Source organism: Pogoniulus pusillus, chromosome 24 (genome assembly GCF_015220805.1).
Source record: "Pogoniulus pusillus isolate bPogPus1 chromosome 24, bPogPus1.pri, whole genome shotgun sequence".
Classification (NCBI taxonomy): domain Eukaryota; kingdom Metazoa; phylum Chordata; class Aves; order Piciformes; family Lybiidae; genus Pogoniulus; species Pogoniulus pusillus.
Window position 1 is genome coordinate 14,036,888 of NC_087287.1, and position 18,975 is coordinate 14,055,862.

General features: G+C 39.9%; 1 protein-coding gene and 1 long non-coding RNA gene across 2 annotated transcripts; one reads left to right on the top strand and one right to left on the bottom strand.

The window, feature by feature from the left end:
* Positions 1-414: 414 nt before the first annotated feature.
* On the bottom strand, positions 415-11,492 carry TMEM41B (transmembrane protein 41B). Its single transcript, XM_064163707.1, has 7 exons — positions 11,265-11,492; positions 9,693-9,810; positions 8,650-8,778; positions 6,864-6,957; positions 5,938-6,042; positions 3,959-4,097; positions 415-3,175 (listed from the first exon to the last, which is right to left on the bottom strand). The coding sequence occupies exons 1-7, from the start codon at positions 11,344-11,346 to the stop codon at positions 3,006-3,008; spliced, it is 837 nt and encodes a 278-aa protein (XP_064019777.1). The 5' UTR covers positions 11,347-11,492; the 3' UTR covers positions 415-3,005.
* A 453-nt stretch (positions 11,493-11,945) lies between these two features.
* LOC135186188 (uncharacterized) lies at positions 11,946-18,524 on the top strand. The gene is made up of 2 exons (XR_010306753.1): positions 11,946-12,250; positions 15,826-18,524. It is a non-coding gene; the product is annotated as an uncharacterized LOC135186188 (long non-coding RNA).
* The last annotated feature ends 451 nt before the right edge of the window (positions 18,525-18,975 follow it).

An 18,975-nucleotide genomic window follows, 5' to 3' on the forward strand; every position in this document is an offset into this window, starting at 1 on the left:
TAAAAGGCAAAATAAATTCTATAAACCAGACTGTATCAAGGGAGTGAGAATGAAGCTGTAACAACTTCAGCACATGAGACTTCCGTCAGGACTTCATTTTGTAAAGAGACAATTATGCACATATTTCCAAGGATATAAAACAAGTTAGACCCAATTGCCTTCCAGTGCAAATAAGCTTTTCAGAATTATTCTGCAAGAAATTGATTTGAGACAGAAAAATGAAGTGCAAGTTGACCTACATGTTCTGAAATAAAGGTAAAAACAGAATGAATTTCAGCTACAGCTGTAACCAACACTGTTTTTATCAGTCATTAAAAACACCAATTTAGAACTCAACCCTTTTAAACAGCTTAATAAAAAAATTAAGCCTAGTGGGAACTTCAGTATGCTTCATTGTACTCAAGAATACAATGCTTCATGTTTTATATAATAGCTTTATTATCAAACAGCAAGAAACATTTAGTAACGATGTCATGCAGGTATCACAAAACCCACCAAAAGATAAACAGGTCAGCTAACAGCTCAAAATTCCTCATGATTAGTAAACAAAGCTACTTCCTCCTGATTTTCAATCCTTTCATGGTCAATGCTGTCTCCTTGTCAAAAAATGTTATGGCTGTCTCTCCAATCACACTTAATTCCCTAAAGAAGTATAGGCTAACACAGTATTCCACAGCACAGTGGGGGTTGTGCCTTTCACAAGGCCTTACACATCACAACCTTCAGTAGTCCTCATGGGGTAGGAAGCCACTTGAGGCTCTTAGGAGCTGAAGACAGAATACAGAAGGGACTTTTTTTAAAAAAAAAAAGGGAAACTAAGGTTTTGCAAAAGGAAATAACCTTATTGCCAATCTTTTTAAGGTCTTAAGGCTTTTTAGCCACTGTGATGGGACCCCAGTCTGCAGCTTAAACCTAAATGACTTTTCAATAACATAGCCTGATCCCATCTACACAGTGAAATACAACTCAGTGAAAATATCAGGCAACATAAAGAGTCACATTGAACTGAAACAGTTCAGTTCCTTCTGTAGTGTCAAGGTTCTACCAAAACACTGGCTTTATACAACACAGGAGGAATTTCACAACAGCATGTGTTATTGACCAGAAATTGAGACAAGTTTTGGGAAAAGCCACTGGGCATTAAGTAATTCATTCTAACAGTTCATCTGCATGAAAAAGTAGCTATGCAAAGTAGGCTGTAAAACTACAGCAACTTTACACTCAACAGCCCGGGGAAGCCTTGCTCACAACAGCTAAATTCACAATCAGGTTTACTATGGAATAAATCCCCTGGGTAGATGAACCTCAGAGATTAGAACTGCAGCAATAAAAGTAATGACTGGTCAGTTTAAACGCCAATAAAATACTGAGTGAATGCTAAATACCAAAACAATCATTGAAGCTAAATGATCTTACAAATAACTTCCAAACAGAAGTGATATGAACTCCTTTACCTATGTAAAAAATACCATTTACTGTGCAGCTCAGATTTAAATAAAAGACAAACAGTTTATCAATAGCATTTACTATATATTTACATGTAATGCTGTGGTGAAACCGAGAAGAGTTGACATTGTGGTATAAACAGAACAAACCCTTTAGAGGTACCAGTACCTTTCACATTATCACATTTATGGAACTCTTTCATCTGATCAGTCATATGATGAAGTAACATGAGGATACAGACAACTAAACCCTTGAAATGGAGCATGTGCTAGTGTGTCTACCCCCATTTCAGCAAGGTATTTCAGGGGCACCAACTTAAAGCATATAAGCAGCACTGGTTTCAGAAGGATAAAAATTAAATATGCACCCCAGTTCCTTGCTAACCAGGGCAGGATTCCACGGACAATACAAACTACAAAAGTTATAAGCATACAGGGGGAGGCATCATATACCTTACTGAGTGAACAGATATACTTCTACTGAATGGTGAATTGTAGCACATTGTCCATTGGCAGTTACCAGACAATGGAATCATCCCTTCAATTTTATACACATTGACACAAGAGCCTTCTGTTGCACAATGCTTTGAACATTGCTTGGAATTGGTTCTTTAAGAACCACACCAATATGTGTACCTGCCATTTCTTCCAATTAATTGAGCAGCAACGGAGAACTTTATGCACTTTACATATTTGTTGGGAAATAGTGATATTACAATGGTTAAATACTTTCAAACCACTTGAGAACCTAGAGTTTTATATAATTCTCTTAACTTCACAGGATAAATCTATGCAAGTGAAATATTGGCAAAATAATCAACATTAAAAAATTAAAATTAGAACTTCAAAATCAGCCAACCACAATAAAAGTGCTAACCTGCTCTCCCCTTTCCTATATCCTCTCTCACAACAGAACTTTACAGAGGACAAGAGGGAATGATGTGACACTTGGCCTTTGTTAATCCAGTTAGTAAAGCAGACATAGGTTCAAGTATTTAAATGGATATAGCACTGATAAATACAAGTAAACCATCAGGGTGAGAATATTGTTGTAATTAAAGTACTGAGAAAACCCTTTGTTTGAGAAAGCACCGTTGTTGTAGTATGCTGTTATTTTGGAACTTTTGAAGGCAAAAACAGAAGAGAAATATTGTTGATGAGAAATGTACTCAGATGAGATCACATGCAAGTCTGCTGAGAGCATTACAAAAATGGATTGAATAATTAAGGGTTTTTTCCTGCACTATCTCTGGTTTGTCTATATTACAATGTTTGCTCTGCCTATAATCAGAGCAAAATCTGTGTTTTCACTTCCCTCATTCTGGGGCATGCCTCCCCAACCCCCAAAAACAAAATGCTGATGGCTTCGTTACAAACTATATGCAGTACATTTCTGAATGCATTTCCTTCCATTTTATGCCATGTGTTCATTTAAAGACATTTTCATCAACTACAAGCCTCTCCTTTAATTGTTTACAATCCAATAGAAAAGCAAATATACAAATATCAGAAGTGCTGATCCTGAGATGAAATATGAAAAACTCTGGTCCAGTTAGATCCTTATGCAAACTTCTGTTTCAGTTTCTTCTGGAAGACAGCTGGTAGGATGGAGAGGATGGCTAGAATCATGAGAACAAACACAGAGTTCCAGGAAACAGCTTCCCCTGCTGTTGTAAGTTGGTACAGCGTTGTTCCTGCCTTGATAGCTACAAAAGACGGTGGTGCCACACCTGGGGCAGGCAATTCAAGGGCAGAAGAATAAAGGAAGAAAAAACACCTTGTTAAAAAACATATACAATCCTTAATTAGTCAACCAACTTTGCATACCAAGAATTCCACTTTCTTGCCTTATACCTTTTTTTTCCCCCCAAGGATGCAAATATAAAATTCAAAAGAATAAAAACACCTTGCTAAATAAACTTGGTTTGTGCCCTTTTTAGGGTTGTTTTTACAACAAACACAGAAGACTAAGAAAATCTGTTCTTTAGGCTGCACATTTCAATTTCAATCTCTACAAATAGATACTAAATTCATAAACAAAAAATATGGTGTTCCCTAACAAAAAAAAAAAAAAGTATTTTCAAAAATATGCCACTTGCAAAACAAATGTTTACTACCACATCAGTTCAATTATTAATTCACTCCTGGAAAGATATGAATCAAATGGAGTAGGATGGGAAGAAACAATTCTTCACATCAGTCATACACATCCTCACACAACTACACTAAGCTCAAAACAGAGGAGCTTGTTAAAGTTTACAAAAGAATAATAGAGATGAACGAAGTTACTAACAAAATGTTTATATAATGTGTATTTCCTTAAGCAAGTGATTAGCTTGGGCTGATTACTTCTGATCCAGTACATCGGCATAGTCCCAGCTACTACAAATCTGGCATGATAAACTCCATGCTAAAAAAAAGCAAACCCAACATTCTCATGCAAACTTCCAACTGCCCAGTAGGTGGAGACCTCTGCTGAATGAGGACTGCACTGCACCAGCCAGAATTCTTACCTAGGAAAGTGCCAATGAAAAATACTTTCAATGGCACATTAATTACAGGAGATGTTATATTGATAAACCAATTGGGAAGAAACGGTGTTATTCTCAGAAATATTATGTAGTTAATGAGGTGTTCTCTGTGTCTTTCAACCTACAAAATAAAGCAAACAAAAAAACCTGTGTGCATTTTCAAGACACTGATTTCTTTACAATCATTTTACCAGTAGAGGTTGGGGGGAGTGGGGGAGAAGTGTATCTCTTGTAGAAACTTACAACTTGTAAATGTAAAACTCAGTCACAGAGTGACTCAAGGAAGAACCATCAGTGAATCACCTGTTACATAGTACTGCAGTTAGTCTGGAAATACTAGTCTTTGGTAGAGCATGGTCTGAATCAGCCGATTTACACAGCAAGCAAGCAATTTGGCACAGCAGCAGACCTAACCCTAACTTTAGTGCAGCAAACTCTGCCTAACTGTAGCCCAATCATCACAGCCAGCTTGTCACCGTGACCCTAAAGCTTTTGTAGGAACCAGCACTGTAGTTTGCTCCTCAACCCACTGTGTTCTAACTCATGACCAAATTTAAACAGTTGTATTCCTTACATGGAAAGTTATCCAGGTCATCGTTCTGAAATTCATCAGGTGGCTGCTGTTAGCATAACTGAAAAGTCTGTCTACCCACATGTTAGATAGCCTTGTATAAATATTTACCTAGGAGCCATCTCAATAGCTCAAACTTTATTTACAGTCTTATCTTCTTAAGCCCAGCTCCTTATATTAATACTGTATCAAACCACCTTCTCCTTCCAGCCTGGCTTTAGCACATCAGCCTTTTCAACCTCAGCCTCAAGCCAAGTTATGAGGACAGCAATGCACCCACCACTTTCAGCCTATCCTGGCAGACCTCCATGAAGCCTAAGCATGGTCATCTGTCCCCACCTAATGCCAAACCTGGTCTGATTGCAATTTTATCTGACATGTCATGTAGCAACCAACCCATCTCCGTGACAAAGCTTCCCCCCCCAGCTTTAGCTTTAACTGCAACACTGAAATCATTAGCCCTACTATTGTTCAGTAATACCACTGTGGGTTTTTTTCATCTCAGTGAAGGACAAATGTCTTCACCCTCAAAACTCAAGCATGACACAGTCCAATTAACTTGAAAACAAAGAGATGTAAGATGTGCATGTAGTTATCTAAATCACATCTCCAGTTCTACTAATCCAAATAATAACATTTGCCACTCAGGAAAGCCTCAAGATTTATACTCCCACGGTAAGATTTACTTGGGTCAAGACTCAAAATGCTAACTATACTACTTAATAAGGCAAATGGTACAGGACAACTCTGTATTTTACCAAACAATGAACAGATGTTTAAAATACTTTAAAGTGATTCCAAAATTGTGAACTAAGTAGCTGTGCTTCATACTTACCAATGCCCCCACCTCATCTGTTGAAACATGTTTCAGAGTATTGAAGCAAGTGACATGACATCTCTTGTTAATCACACAGTGATTCTGCATTGCAAAAACTAAGTACATCTGATGATTAACACTTGCTGAAACCAGCTATTCTAAGAGAAAGTTTCTAAATGCTCCAGTCAGAACATCTTCAAATTAAGGTGTTGCAATCATACAGCTACTGGTTTTCCTCCCCTATAAACACCACAAACCTCTCTTTCATTAATTATGATGCTTTAAGAGCTCTTACTTTAAGTGGAAACTGGAGAGGTTTCCTACTAACATAAGCTAAACCAGAGGCTTATCACTTGCAAACTTATCCTAGCTAAAAACAGATTCCTCACAGGAAATATCATAAAAGCAAAAACACTTCCCACTTTAATACTCTGAGAACTTAACTACACAGTGACAGAAAGGAGTCAGAATCCTAACCCTTTAACGAGATATTGGAGTTGGAGACCCCTAGTTTGCCATGCTATTCCACTATACATTTTCTATCATAAATTTCAGCCTTTTTAGAAACTTTACCTGTTCTGACCATTTCACTGCTTTTTCTGTCAAATATCTGTATATAACAGGACGTCCCACTAGGTATGAGAGCATATAGCAGAAGGATGCTCCAAGTCCTGAGCACTGGAAAAAAAACAAAAACACACTCATCAAGCACAAACAAGCGAGCAAAAACTCTCAAGAATTTGAGCCTTATATACTCATTAACTGCAGTGGCAACAGAGAACATGTTTGTATGCAGTTCTCCATTGAGGCTGAAGGGCGAAATACTCACTAAATGTTGTTGACCCAAGACTTCTTTTGTTTCCAAAGCTTTTGTATCAATCTTAACATTCAAAGTAGACAACGTTGCGTTGACTGATTATTGCTTAATATTGAGTGTTTCTGACATTTTATTCTAAGATCCTGAGCACCAAAAGCTTTGCAAATAAGGGGTATAACAGCATTGAAGAGATCCAAACTTGCACATTTACCAGCTTGGTCATCCACACTTACCCAAGTACCTCATTCTTACATACTAAGGCTCATTACGAGTACATCTTTTGTATATGACTTTTTTTAAAGCCTGTCAAAAACATGCATTTCATACCTTAAATTTCTTGGGCATTTAAGCCACTTAAAGCCAGGTGTCTCTTGCAGCATTACAGTAAAACTGCAGTGACAGTGTTCTGAAATTACAGGCAGGTTCTGGTGGATGCCTGATAAATTTCAAGGAAGCACTGGCTGATTCACACTCAGATGTCTCCACTATTAAGAAAACTTGGAGAGAGAGCTTAGTCTTTTCAATCATCACCCACTGCAACAGCGAATTTATTTTTTTCAGAAACTGAAGTGTAGCACTTTTTCTACTCAGGTTGTCATCATTTCAAAGAGGAGGATGTTGAGATGCTTAGCTGTATTCTAAGTAGACATCTATGCTCTCAAATACTCTTTTCCATACTTACCAGACAGACAAGAAATAAGGCCAGAGGAAAGGGATAAAGAAACCCAGACAGGATACTGAGAAATATAGACCCAGGAATAGCAAATGTCTGTAAGCTGGATGCATATTAGTTAAGGAAAAAAAAAAAAACAACTCAGTACTGGAGACATTTTTAAGCAGTCAGGATACAGATTACAATCTGAGAAAGCATAAGAAGACATACCTTCTAAAGATCGTTACTTCAAAATATATTTGCAGAGTAGCACAAGAAGTCCAAGCACAGCGAAAGCACACAGAACAATAAAAGCTGTGCGACATTTTATCTGTGCTACAACTGACACTGGGCATTTACTGTTACAAAACAGGAAACATACACTCCTGATTTTTTCACACTGCTGACTGGATGGATACACGCAGATTTCATACATTCTCTCAGAAAAATTCAGACCTGTGAGACTAAGAGCTTCACAGAAGAGTGTCAACTACTACTTCCTCACAAACAAGCATGCTGCAATCACTAGATAACTAGGATACATGACCACTAGTTTCAAGCAGACTTCTTCAAAAAAGCAAAAAAAATCAAGTTCCTACAACATATGCAAACTGACTGCTGAGCTTAAACCTTGCTAGGCATACTTGAGCCTGTGATATAGAATCCCTTTAGGACAGAAATCTTATAGCAAAACAGATGTGCACACTATTTAACTAAGTTGAATGGACTGAAGTATCAAAAAGCCAAAGAATCTTCCTTTATGAAGTCCATTACAAGTAGGACAGCTTTTTTGTAAGCAAATGTCAAGGTTCTATGAGAACTGCAACGCACTTGTTAACTGATCCCTGTCTACTGCTGAGACTGTAAATGTCATCACTTCAGCTGCCACAGTAGTTCAATAAACAGTCAATTCTGCTCTACTTCTTGTTAATATATAAACTATAATATTTTAATTTTCTTCATAATCTATTAATTTGTGACCTACACTTAAAAAGAACAAGCAAAAGGATAATTACTCATGGCACATTTGACGTTAGTTCTTTCCCAAGTTATGAAAGCCTCCTGCATTAAACTATGAAACCTCTTATACAGCTTTTAAAAGTTGTTAACCTTTAGTTAAGTGTTCCAGTTAAGAATGTGTTTAATGATTAATATATTCAGCACTCAGGAAAAAAGTTAGCACAGAACATAGGATAGGCTTTATGTCTACCTAGGTAGAAAGTACTTTAGGAATTTAGCTCTATGTAGGCACTGCAGAGACAAAAGAAGGCTCAAAATGTTTTCTGTGAGAAACACTGTCATATATTCTGTAAATTAGTCTTATACAACAATTTTGAATGTCTCAGGGAAGAACAGCATGACAGTTTCAGCTCTCCTTTAGAATCAACAGCAATTTCCAGCTGGCAATTCAATTTGCAATTAAAAAAAGTTAGTGTAACATTAAAATGAGACCAAGTCCGATATCAAAGCTAAAATTCTTGTCTGTAACAGACCCAGCTAAGGCGAAGGTGTAGGCAACTCCACAGCACTTACTACACTGTACACACACACACAACTTCCTTCCATGCAATCTTTTCTTACAGTCCAAAAAGTGTACTGAAACAAAGACATGTTTTAACTTCCAAGGTTCTGCAGTATTTGTGTCTGTCTATAAACACCCCTGGGTATGTTAGCTTCCTTCACCCATGATCAAGAATTTATAAATCTCTATTTTGCAATCAGAGGTCACTTCCAACCCCTACCTTTCTATTATTTCTTCTCTTTTCAGAGAAATACAACTGCATCAAAACTGCCTTTTATTTCAGAAAAAGGATACAAAATATATGTTGCAAAATAAGCCACTAATACTTGAACATAAAATGTGTCCTTATATTTGGACAAGACTTTTCCCAAGGCCTTTGCATCATCCATATCCCTAGGAACCTTTATACATTGTCTTTCTTCTCTGGAAAAAAAAAGGCACAGTGGTAAATATAAAGGAAAAGTATAAATTACAACCTCAGAAAACCAACCAGGTGCTTATTGTGGAGATAATATTTATGGTACGTTCTGTACTAGAAAGTCATCAATTCTAGATATTAGTTTTACTACCAGCTGCTTCATTCCTAGGATTACTTTCTTTTTACCAAGTACTGATCGAAAAGATGTAAATATTCAAAACAAGCTGGAAACTGTACAGCAGTCAACATTTCCACCAAACCCAACTATAACTGCTCCAGCACTGAGATTCCTAACATTTGAGGTGCAGCAAGAGTGGCAGAGATTCACCTCACAAAACATAAAGCTTTAAGAGCAAAATCTCGCTTCACCCCTTCAACTGTTGCAATCTTGGGCAGCACATTTGAGTGTCCTATCTTTCTCTAGATTGGACTGCTGCAAACTGAACTTGTTAAGCAAATTAATCATACATAATTAACTACTAAAGGAAAAAGAGTTGTCAGACAAGCAATTTTCCATCTTGTTAAACTATATACCTTCCCAATATCAGTAGCTGTTGCAACAAAACCGAGAAAGAATGTGAAGCTTATCCACAAAGAAAGGAGAGTGCACTCTTCCAGTGACAGCCTGCAGTTATAGCAGCGCACAAGGAATTCTGAAGTAAAAATGTGATATCTCAACCATCCAACAGGAACCCTTTGTCAATTATAACTGTTTACACAGACCCTATCAGTTCATACTTCAATATTAAGCATTGTATTATGATGTTTTAGGCTTAAACTCAACTTCCCCTTTACAAAAATAAGGTTATGTCTATAATTAAATAATGTCAGCTTAAAAATCACTTAACCCCATGTAGGCTCCTCTACAGGTTGATACTGAATGAAAACCAAGTAAATTTATCTTTGCTGACATACTTACTCACTCAGTTGTGGGAAATTTTTATATACCAGGAACATAAGGAAAGCAGCCGATAAGAAGATGGACACTAAAATAAGAAGAGATGCCCGAGCTGATCCACCTTCTGCCTGAGCTTTCCCTGAAATTAAACAGGAGCAAAGTTAAGAAAAAATCAAACCAATATAACCCACAAACACACCTCATAACAGATTTAAAACTTACACTTTAAGGAAAAGGTAAGCTCTCTGTGGACACAATCCTGCCACCAATAATTTCAATAACACGTATGTCACTCATTCTCTGACAGCTTTCAAACAATGTGAAGTTCTTAGGAGATTCCTGACAGCAGAGAATCCAGTGTCTGTGATCCACCGTAACTTAAACCTCAATTAATAAATCGAGCAAAAGAAAATAAGCCATGCATTTTTTTCTCCTTCCTGCCAAAACTTCTACCAGTCTAGTTAACTAGAGATTTAACTTGAAGCTAAACCCTTGCTATGTACAATGCGACTCTGAAACAGGCTCTCCTTTAAAGGTTTAGTCTCCTTGGAAGGAAGACCAAGCGCAGCCACTAGCCAACTAGGTGAGGTGCTTATCAGCATAAAAGACGTGAACACACACACTGGCCTGGAATATAAAGATGACAGTTCTCAGACTTTGGAATCATACACATTTTATACTCATAAAAAGACTTATCTTGGATATGTCTATGAAATTTTTATTAGCCTTCACATTCCTGTGAAAAGGAAGTAATGGAAGTACAGTAAGTGACCCAATTACAACTTGATTTTTACCAATATGGTCATACATATGCAGCACACTGACACAACGGCAGATACGTGCACAAAGTTATCTTATTACAAGAAATATCCATTAAGAACTCTCTGCATCTACCCTAGGGGAGTGTACATGTGCTCGTATCCAAACGCTCTCCTCAGACGCTGCTAGGTTAGAACACCGCGCAGCAAACAGCCAGCCGTGCTGGTCACCTGCACGTCACGGTCGTGCTAGGGCTGCATTCCCATCCCTAGACGCCGGTGGCACGACCAGAGTGCCAGCGCACAACACTGAGTCGCCCGGCGCTGCCAGCGCATCGTTGTGAAACGCGGCGAAGGGCTAACGCAAGGCGCGTCCTGCGCAGGGCCGGCCCGCGGGCGGTTTCACTGCCTTAACGCTTCCCGCTTTGAGGTCAGCGTGACCCCACAGGTGTGCGCTGCCTCTGCTTTCTCCACAGAGGAAGATAAATCCATACACAACTTAGAGGGGGAAACAAGCAAACAAACCAAACCACGGAGAACTGCACTTTCCGTCACTTTTTGTACCATAATCATGCCAGTAGTGGAGTAACACGTATGGTCCGAAGCCAGGCGCGTTTCCGCACCACGGGGTGTGCGGGCGGGGTGCTGCTCCATCCCGGATCCCGGTCTTGTTGTTAAGAACGGCCGCCGGGCTCCCTAAGGGGACCTCGCTTCACCCCCCTCGTACCGGCCGCGCTCCCGCCCAGTCCGCGGCGCGGGCAGAGCGTGGCCTAACGCGCGCGGCTGCCCCCGGCAGGAGGTCGCGCGCTCCCGCCGCCGCCCCAGCCCCCGGCACCTTCTAGAAGCTGCCGCTGCTGCCTGGCGCTCTCCGCCTCCGCTTGGCAAGGTCCGCGCTCTGCCGTCCTCCGCTGCGCCATGGCTCCGCGCTACCCCGGGGGCCGGGGCAGGCCTCCCAGGCACGGAGAGCCGCAGGAAGGGGGCGGGACTGGACGCTCCTCACCCCACCGGGTCGCACTCTCATCGCCTCACAACGCATGCGCTGCTCCGGTGTGCCGCGTTTATGAGGCACAGGATGGGCTTGCGCGTCTCCGCCGCGATATACGGGAGCACGTGTTGGGCTCCCCGTCGTGAAATGCGTCGGTGTGTTAGTGACGGTAAATACGGTAACGCCTCCTTTTGGGAATGTCCATACGAGTACGTACGATAATCGGCAGTGCGCTCGATAGGGGTGAATGCGGTGCGACGTGTCCCCAGCCCGGCCTGCTCGGCCCGCGCTGGAAATAGACGCTGATCCCGGCCATGGGAAGCAGCCTGAGACCTGTTGGCAGGCTTGGCACGTGGCCTGGGAGCACTGCTGTCCGTGATGGAGGCTGGAAGCTTCCCTCAGAGAGGGCGGCGGGGCGGCTGGGCCTCGCTGGCGGCTCCGGCGGGACCCGGGGAGGGGCGGCGCGCATCGGGAGCGCCAGTGGGCTCTGAACAAAAGGGAAAGCTTTATTTGGCTTTTTTGGGAAGCTGCTTTGTTTCTCTCTTTCGAGAAGAACGCTTCGGTGCGCTGTTGTAAATGAGAAAACTCCGAATGGCTCAGGGCATTTTTATGTCTCTTCCTGGCAGTAAGAAGGTTTGAAATCCCTTAGTCCAGAGTATCGTGTCCTAGTGTTCACAGATTCCTTGGTATTCAAGACGAATATGACCTCGAAGCACCTATTTCCTCATACGATCTTTTGGCAACACGATGTTTCTTAACCTCTCCCGGCTCTCCCCGCCAGCGAGAAGTGTTCCCCACAGAGGACATTCTGAAACTCCACAGACAACACACGTTGCGTAAGCGTCCCTGCAGACTTGTTGGCTGAGCGAGGCAGTGTGTCACCCTCTCATGCATTTGCGATCAGTATCAGCTTAAAATCCCTACCCCTTCATCAGGGTCTTTTTCTAGAAAAGAAGCTTTCAGGAGAGCACTTCTAAGATGTAACTCCAGCCTCATTTATCTGAATGCTGTCTGAAACTATGTCATGATTAAGCATATCTGTTAAAAATATACAGGATACAAACAGATAAGTAATTTTATTACAGTAGCGTTTTACAAATAGCATTTCCTAAGATCTTTCTAAAGCAATGAGGAAGATGCAGTTCAGCACACAGCAGACCTCTTAAAGGAGTTGCTTTATTGCTATACTGTACAAAAAGTGCTTGTGTTGCAGTGCAATGTTCTACAGGAAACTGATGACTCATTTAAGATCTAAATAGTCTAACATACTATTACACAAGTACAGTCCCTGCCAAATCTAGTGGGAGGAAATAATCCAAGCTATAATTTGTGATCAGATTGCAAATGAGGCAGATTGAATTTGCTCTGAATTTCTTATGTTTTGAATCAAATTATTTAGAATTATTAAACTATGAAATTCAGTATTTTTGTATTTTCAATTGATATTTCAGAAATGCTACTGCCCTTAGGAACCAGTGGGGTGTATGAACTTGTGACTCTGGTCATTGGTGCCAGATGACAGAATCCTTTGTTTTTAAAAACCCTTTCACTATAAACTGTACATACTAGCAAGAGAGGAATTGCTGACAATGTAGCAGATAGCATTCTTCTTGTACTGTAAGTGCACATCATATTTGTCATCTCTCTTTGATTATCCCATTGCTTCTGGGACTGCAGGCAAAATGATTCAAGTACTGGGACATCTTTTGTGTCTGGATAACTTCTGAGAAAACATCACATAGACACTAAAGTAAAATATGTTGGAAGTAAGATCATAAAGAAAAATGCTTATCAAGTGATTTAGAAATGCGGGAGGGGGAAAAGCACATACTGAAAGAAGTAAATAAAATATGTACCATGATCTAAAAGCTGTAGATTCTAACTGCTACAAGGGCTATCTCCTCTTTTGGTGTAGCAGTTTGTACAGTGGGGCATGAATCTCAGTTTGGGATGTTGTGCAGTAATCACTCAGAGCCAAGGAGTCAGAGTCTGTGTTGGTGGATGTCTGATTTTTCATTAACCTGGTTTGTATTATGTAGCCTCACTGTGATACCCAAATGCAGGTAAACAGACAATACAAGTTAGGCTAATATCTGTCTCTTCCTAAATTCTCTGCAGTTCCCATTGTTCAGGACCACTGTAAGACACAGAACAAACCATTTTGGCAGTACAAATTTGTTCTGTGTTTGCCTTTCTGTTTAGTGTGGGCACATGGCCTGCAGATGGTTCCCAAGATGCTGATTTGGCAGCAAGCTCCCAGTGTTATGTCTCATTGAAAATAAAGATAATTCTAATCAACTCAGTGTTACAGAGCATCAGCTTTCTGAATTGTTGCCAGAGTGAAACTTAGGCATTCATCACCAAGATCACTTCAAGTTGAAATGTACTGCATGAGTGATATTTGTGAGACTAGACTATCAAAAGACTCAGACTGTCTGTTTTATGGTGTTCTTGGGGTCCCCCTTGGAGAGGACAGTGCTCTTGTCAACGTTCCAGCTATTTTACTAAACCTTGCAACTGTCAGTGATCTTTAGAGCTGACATTTTAAATAGTAATCTCCAAAGATGTGCACACCTGAAATTACCAGCAGGACTCGTGCATTCACTCAGGGAAAAAAGAAAAAAAAAAGACCCAGAATCTCTGTTTAAAACATTAAAATTAATTTACTGGAAATAAAGCAAAGAATGAAAATTACTACCTTAAGCCACATCTCATACCATCTTCACAGGAAAAAGCATTTTCGTAACCAGGACTTGAAGAGTGATCAAGAAAACTTGACACATGGTTGACATCAGCACTGCCAGAAACAGTTTCACTCCACAGTGCAGTGAGAATGATAGCTGTGGACTGAAAATAGATTTACTCTCTTGATGTGCAAAATATCCCCTATACATAATATACAACTTAATGAACATCTTTCTAAGTCCCTTGTCACATGAAACACATACTGTACAATACTTTGTTCAGCAGAACAAGGAAGATAGAAGTGCTCTGGTCTCCAACTGAGTTTGCTCAGTTGTTTTACTAGTAAGAGCTCTATACTTACAGGCTATAGACTGAAGCAAGTATCCACAAGCTTTATATGAATTGGATTTTGGGAAGTATACTGTAAACAGAAAATATGAGTTCTTTCAAATTATATGTGAACCAAAAGGAAAAATACTTTTTTGACCTGCTGGAAATAAACATATTGGTAGTTACTAGGGTAGCAGCTAAGTGGTCAGCTGTATGAAGTCACTTCTGTGGGTGGTTGGATGGAACATTTTATTTTTATCAAACTGAAAAAACTGCCTTCCTACAACACTAAAATCTTGTATTTGCTCCTTTTTAAATAATGCCTGGATGGACCAGTGGAGCACATGTCACATGGTTGAGTCATCCCCACTGATGATGCTTTGTAGGCTGAATCATGCTAATTGTTAGCAAGAGGAAGGAGGAAAAGACACTGATCCCACTTCTGAGAGCTTCTATCTGAAAATTATCAGTAAGGGAGGCATTAATCAATAAGGAAATTGTAGATCTAATTTATCGACAAGTGCAGATTTAGAACCCTTTTCTCCTGCTTTCCCTTGTTAGTGTCTTCTTTCTGACGATCACAAAAGTACATTGTTGTAACATTATTATGTGGCATAAAAATGGCCAGAAATTGCTGTGTTCCACCTAACTGTTTAGAGTAACACAGCTGATTTTGCTTTACACAGAACAAGGAGCTACTTTGCTGGCATCTCAGAGAGGCAGTACCTTGTAAAAAGGAGTTGTAATAACCTGAAAGGCAGATGACAGCAGAGCCTGGCTGAAACCATTCCCAGGAAGAGGACAAAGGGCTGGACAAGCTGCAAGGTTCAGAGTGCTTGCTGATGTTAATGCCCCATTGTATACCATTGGAGAGCCTAAATGCAGTTTCAGCAGCAACATGCAGAGATAGCTTGATAGGTTAGACCATTTCTTATGTTTATCAAAAAGGACTTTGCATAGGTACTTTCTTCCTGATACTTTTCTCCTGGCCTGGTTAGGTTTGGGATGAACAAAGCCTGAAGTTTATGAGCACTCAACATACTGTCTTTGGTTGGGTTTGAGTCTGTCATAGCTCAGTGATGGTGTCCAATTGTCTCAGCATGAACGTTATGTGCTGAGGTGACAGTGACTTCCCAAACACAAGAGTAATTTCAGCAAAGGATAAAGTACACTGCTTGAACCAGTTGAGAAAGGAGGGCATCCAGAAGTCTTGTGCTTGGAGCATAGATGTGGAAAGAGTCTGGCAAGGGTCTGATACAGTCATCCTGAGGTAACAGTAAGAGGTGTCTAGTACAGGGATGCATACATGCAATAGGAGGAGTCTGATGGAGTAAGATTGACTTTTCAAAACTGTACTAGCTGTATTTATTCTTGCTCTTTGTCTCTTTATTCAAAGTTCTTTGCAGGCACCTGTGAGGCACAGCACAACCCAAGGTAATGGAGCACGGTGATGTATGGGAAGGCCAACATGAGCAGGAGCCCAGATCATGGACAGGGAAGGGAGGCAGCACAGGAAGAAAGTGAGCATGCAGAGCTGCAAGTAAAGTACTTGCTTGGCTTAAAACCAGCTATGGAATACTTCAGCTTTGCAGCACTTGCCTGCAGTTGAGGTATTTATAATCTGGCATTTATTACTTGCGATAATGATTGTATTTGTCCGTTTCCGCATATAGAGTGTATGTGCTCTTGTTCTGGGATACACCCATTACCTGTGATTCATATTTAACACCAGGTTAGGATTAAATGTAATGATCAAATTTTTATCCTGTCTGCAGCTGAGTTTATACTAACAGAACTGAAAAGTCATTTATTCTGTCTAAGGAGGAATGTGTTCCCTCAAATATTCCTTCTCATTGATAGCAAGAGAACAATGAGGACATACCAGTCTGAAGGGCAAAAGTTCCCAAATCTAAATTATTCCATGCTGATAAAAACAGTATCTTTAATATGATTGAAAACCCATTATAATTTCTCATTAGATGCCATTACATACTTTTCAGACTGTTTTAACAGATTCTGCCTCTATAAATGTGGAACTGGAGTTTCAGCTCAGTTAAACTATGACTGAGCATATATATTGGAGTACTGGCAGAAGTTTCTGTCTTTTAATTCTTATTCTTGGACACACAAATTCAAGAGGGAAATGGGGTGAATAGTGAACCTGTGCAGCAACCTTTGATCTCATTGAAAAATAACTCTTCCTGTGTTTGCTAGTTTATTCTTTGACTAGTTCCTGAGCTGCCTCACTCTTATGCCACAGAGTTCTTTAAAAGCTGCACTGGGAACGGTGTATTGGCAGACTGTAACAAAAGTGCAGATTTCCAGTACCTGTTCAAACAGCCCGTGTCTGAGGTTTGTTCTGTCCAGTCTCCACCCCATCGCATGAGCTTTCCTCATGTAACCACATTGCAGTATCCAGCCAAAATGGACCCGTAACATGCCTTATCTGGGAATCCTTGGGTTCCTGTGAAGGTAACTCACAATGATCATTGGTCTGGACAGTCAACTTCAGGCCACCTCCCAGTATTGAACACATACCCCAGGGTGCGTAGCTTCGACAACATCTAATCTGGCAGAGTAATGACAGAAAACGTTGCAGAATACAATCAAGTGGTTTTAAGCTGCTTTTTCCACTGTCCTCACAAAGGCCCAAGTGGAACTACCTACTAGAATTTGCCAAAACCTGAGTGATTTCCTTTTGCTGCCAAGTTCTTAAAAAGTAGATTCATTGTAACTGTACAGTGACATTTCCCTTTCTGCGTTGTGCTTTCTCATTGTAAGTAGGCTAAGCTTTTTATTTTAATTTGCCCTGAACTGAGGTCCTATCTCTGTCCCCTAATGCTAAGAAAAAAGCTAGAAGAGAAAATGTGATTTATATTAAAAAAAATGAAGCTGAGAAAAAAAACAGAGAGTAAACACTATGAAAGATAAAAAATCATAACTGTTTGAGATCCTAACAGCAGCCAGTGCAGCTTCCTGATTTATTTTACAGCTCTCTTGGAATGTAGTCTTTACACAACATGCCACTAGGATGATTTTTTTCCTGTTATGATGTGTTTCCCAATTCACAATTTAAGCGTGCATGGTCTAATCAGAATATGTGCAAATGTCATGCCATATTTTCTACTGTTTTGCTTTTTTCTGTAAGACAGATGTCCACAGTGAAAGTGCCCAGTATTTCCTGTCTGCCTTTTAAAGTCTAAGTTCTACAACAAACTAACAAATCAGAAAGAGTGGGCCAGTAACCAATTCACAAGGAACAAACCACTCACCTTTGATATATGAATTTTTAAGAAATGTGTTTTTCACACACAGTTTTTAATATATTCAGATCATCATTAAATCAGTATTCCGCAATGGAAAATAATTACAATTCAGAGCAACATCAAAGGGCCCAGAATGTGTTTAATTGAAATATTTTAGAAAAGCTGCCAACATTCTGAGAAATTAATTCCTGTACATGTATTCCTATGGCAATTAAATTAATTGCAAATGCTCTAACACAATTGATAGCACTTGCTATCATAATAATTGAGCATCACAGAGCTAGTTGTTAATCAAAATTAGAGATTAAATGGAGTCTGTTTGATAAATGTAGACTGTTTTCACCTGAGGCTGCTCTCTTAATTTCAATCTTGAACATTATTCACTTGGTCCTATACACATCTTGTTGAATGGCTTGGCTAAATGCAGAAATGCAGATGTACCTGTGGAAAACTGGCAGTCACTTTTTACTGCACACAGTACTAGTTCTGTTTTGCCTGTGGACAGTGGACAGGATCAGCTCTTTGGCCCATTTCCCAAAATAAAATCGGCTAAAGCAAATGAATGCAGAAATTAAATGTCAGATGCTTGCTTAAAACATTATTAATATGATGTAATAATTTCTGCATAAGCAAGGCTAGTACAGAGAAAAATAAAATACATCTACGGGAAGACCGGTAAGTGGCTCTGTATGAACTAAAATACCATGGTATGCTGTTATTGTCCAGAAGTCCTTACTGTGGCTGAACCAGCATGTTTGCTTTTTACATGGATTTGCTTGCTGTACTGATACAATTTCATGCAAATACTTTAATAAAACTTTCAGCTTGATTTAGCTGTAATTATTCATTATTTTATCTTGACAACTCAGCAAAAACATGAATGAAAATTCATTTCACATTCTGAAGCAAGGAATCCTGCTTAGGGAAGGCCAAGTATAGAACAGCAGAATGCTGGCAAGCCAGAACGGAGGTGTAGGAAGAGCACCCCGAGAGGATGCTGACACAGCTGTTTGTTATCCTGAGAACACACTGTTGCCTTGCATGCATAGTTCACCTGCCTTCAAAAGCTGATATGAGGGGCAAAGCCTTTCCACTTTGTTACTTCATAAAACACACAGAAAAGACAGAGTCTTGTTCAGGGAAAGACACAGGCATTGGCAATACAATTCTCACGTTTCTAAACATATGTGTTGCCTTGCTCTTGCAGCCACTGTAATTAGCATGGAGCAATCATGAGGTGTGTTTGTCCCACAGGCTGGGCTAACTGACCTAATTTTAAT

What these genes read in the sequence shown, in the direction of transcription:
- TMEM41B (XM_064163707.1), bottom strand. Translation starts at nt 11,346, where the DNA reads ATGGCGCAGCGGAGGACGGCAGAGCGCGGACCTTGCCAAGCGGAGGCG. An exon ending in GCAGCGGCAGCTTCTAGAAG is followed by an intron (nt 9,811 to 11,264) that starts GTGCCGGGGGCT and finishes GTTTAATTTCAG; the next exon opens with GGAAAGCTCAGGCAGAAGGT. An exon ending in CCTTATTTCTTGTCTGTCTG is followed by an intron (nt 6,043 to 6,863) that starts GTAAGTATGGAA and finishes TTTTTTTTCCAG; the next exon opens with TGCTCAGGACTTGGAGCATC.